Source organism: Carlito syrichta, unplaced genomic scaffold, assembly GCF_000164805.1.
Source record: "Carlito syrichta isolate Samal-C Ts95f unplaced genomic scaffold, Tarsius_syrichta-2.0.1 Scaffold135914, whole genome shotgun sequence".
NCBI classification, from domain to species: Eukaryota; Metazoa; Chordata; class Mammalia; order Primates; family Tarsiidae; genus Carlito; species Carlito syrichta.
The window spans coordinates 138,585-140,255 of record NW_007080010.1 but is presented as its reverse complement, the minus strand read 5'-3'; the positions used below and the strand labels follow the sequence as shown (position 1 = coordinate 140,255).

Genomic DNA, 1,671 nt, shown 5'->3' with positions numbered 1-1,671 from the left:
AAAGGCGCGGGATTACAGGCTGAGCCACCGAGCCCGGCTCCAGTTTTTCTTTAACCCCACGCTCTCCTTCCTAAGAGTCATCTTAGGGGAGGAGAGGACAGAAATCCTGACGGTGGATTCTGAGGACGGGCTAGACGGATGCATCTGCGATCCTGCCATGATGTGGACTTTACCTCTCTCTGCCTCACTCTGCCTTTCTGTGGAGTCGGGGTGCCCCGTGGCCAGGCTCCCTCGGGTCTTTGGTGCTTTGTTTTGTTTTTAAGTTGGAGTCTCACTCTGTCACCCGGGCTGGAGTACACTGGCACCGATCATGGCTCACGGAAGGCTCAACCTCCTAGGCTCAGGGGATCCTTCCAGCTCAGCCTCCCAAGTAGCTGGGACTACAGACACGCGCCACCATACCTGGCTTTTTTTTTTTTTTTTTAATCTTTTTGTAGAGACAGGGTCTCGCTATGCTGCCCAGGCTGGTCTCGACCTTCTGGGCCCAAGCAATCCGACTGCCTCGGCCTTCCAAATTGCTGGGGTGATGGGCGTGAGCCACCATGCCCGGCTGGGTCTTTGTTTTGAAAAGCTGGGGCTGGGCACACAGGGAGTCTGGCCCTGGGGTCAATGAGTGACTAGTTAACAGCAACGCTGGTGGTGGAGGTGGGAGATTGATGCCCGGTGGGACCCACCCCACAGACGCCGAGCCTCTGTGCGCCCCCACCCCGGGGCTCCAGGATGCCAGCCCGCCATGCGTCTCGGGAGTGCCCTGCCCTCACCTCACCTCTCCCCGCCCCCCCAGTGGTGCTGGACGACAGCAAGAGGCTGGCCAAGAGGAAGCTGATCGAAGAAAACCGGGAGAAGCGCCGGCGGGAGGAGCTGCAGAAGTCCATCGGGCACAAGCCGGAGCCCACGGACGAGGAGTGGGAGCTCATCAAAACCGTCACCGAAGCCCACGTGGCCACCAACGCCCAGGGGAGCCACTGGAAGCAGAAGCGGAAGTTCCTGGTAAGCTTCCTTGTCAGTTGCGCGTTGATGTTTCCTCCCTCCACGCTCGTGGTCCCCGTTGCCCCCGGCGCTGGGGTGGTGCCCACCCCCCTCATTGCTAGGACCACAGCAGCTATGGGAGGTCGTGGAGCCAGGTCTGTAGGGGAAAGGCCACACCTACCTCACTCTGTGCGTCACTGAAGTCTAAAGCGGCTTCCTGGGCTACACCCGCACAGTTTGCTTTTGCTCTATTGCATGAGTAAGACGAGTCCCAGACCCACGGGTGCGTGGATTTTCTACCTGCCGTCTTTCCCTTGTTCTACCTGCTTCTTCCCTCAGACACGCGAGACACACCTACTTGATCCCCTGAACTCACGCCGACATAGCCCCTGTAGAATACCCTCTACAACGAAGTATCCCTTACCATAAGGGGACTTTGATGTCACTAGAAGTCCAAAATGTTAGCTTAAGGTAAACAAACCCAGTCGGGCGCGGTGGCTGACACCTGTCATTCCAGCACTTTGGGAGGCCGAGGCGAGAGAATTACCTGAGCCCAGGGGTTCGAGATCAGCCCTAGATAACTTGGCAAGACCTCGTCTCTACAGTAAATCAAAAAATTAGCCGGGCGTGGTGGTGCCTGCTGTTCCAGCTACTTGGGAGGCTGCAGTGGGAAGGTCGCCTGAGCCCAGTAGATGGAGGCTG

General features: G+C 58.1%; 1 protein-coding gene across 4 annotated transcripts in view; it reads left to right on the top strand.

Moving 5' to 3' along the window:
• THRB (thyroid hormone receptor beta) overlaps window positions 1-1,671 on the top strand; it is a 205,783-nt gene that overhangs the window by 176,815 nt on the left and 27,297 nt on the right. For all 4 annotated transcript variants that reach the window (XM_008049671.2, XM_008049670.2, XM_021708376.1 and 1 more), the window contains one exon: window positions 785-990. In XM_008049671.2, coding sequence (XP_008047862.1) covers window positions 785-990 — 206 coding nt within the window. The remainder of the gene's footprint in view (window positions 1-784; window positions 991-1,671) is intronic.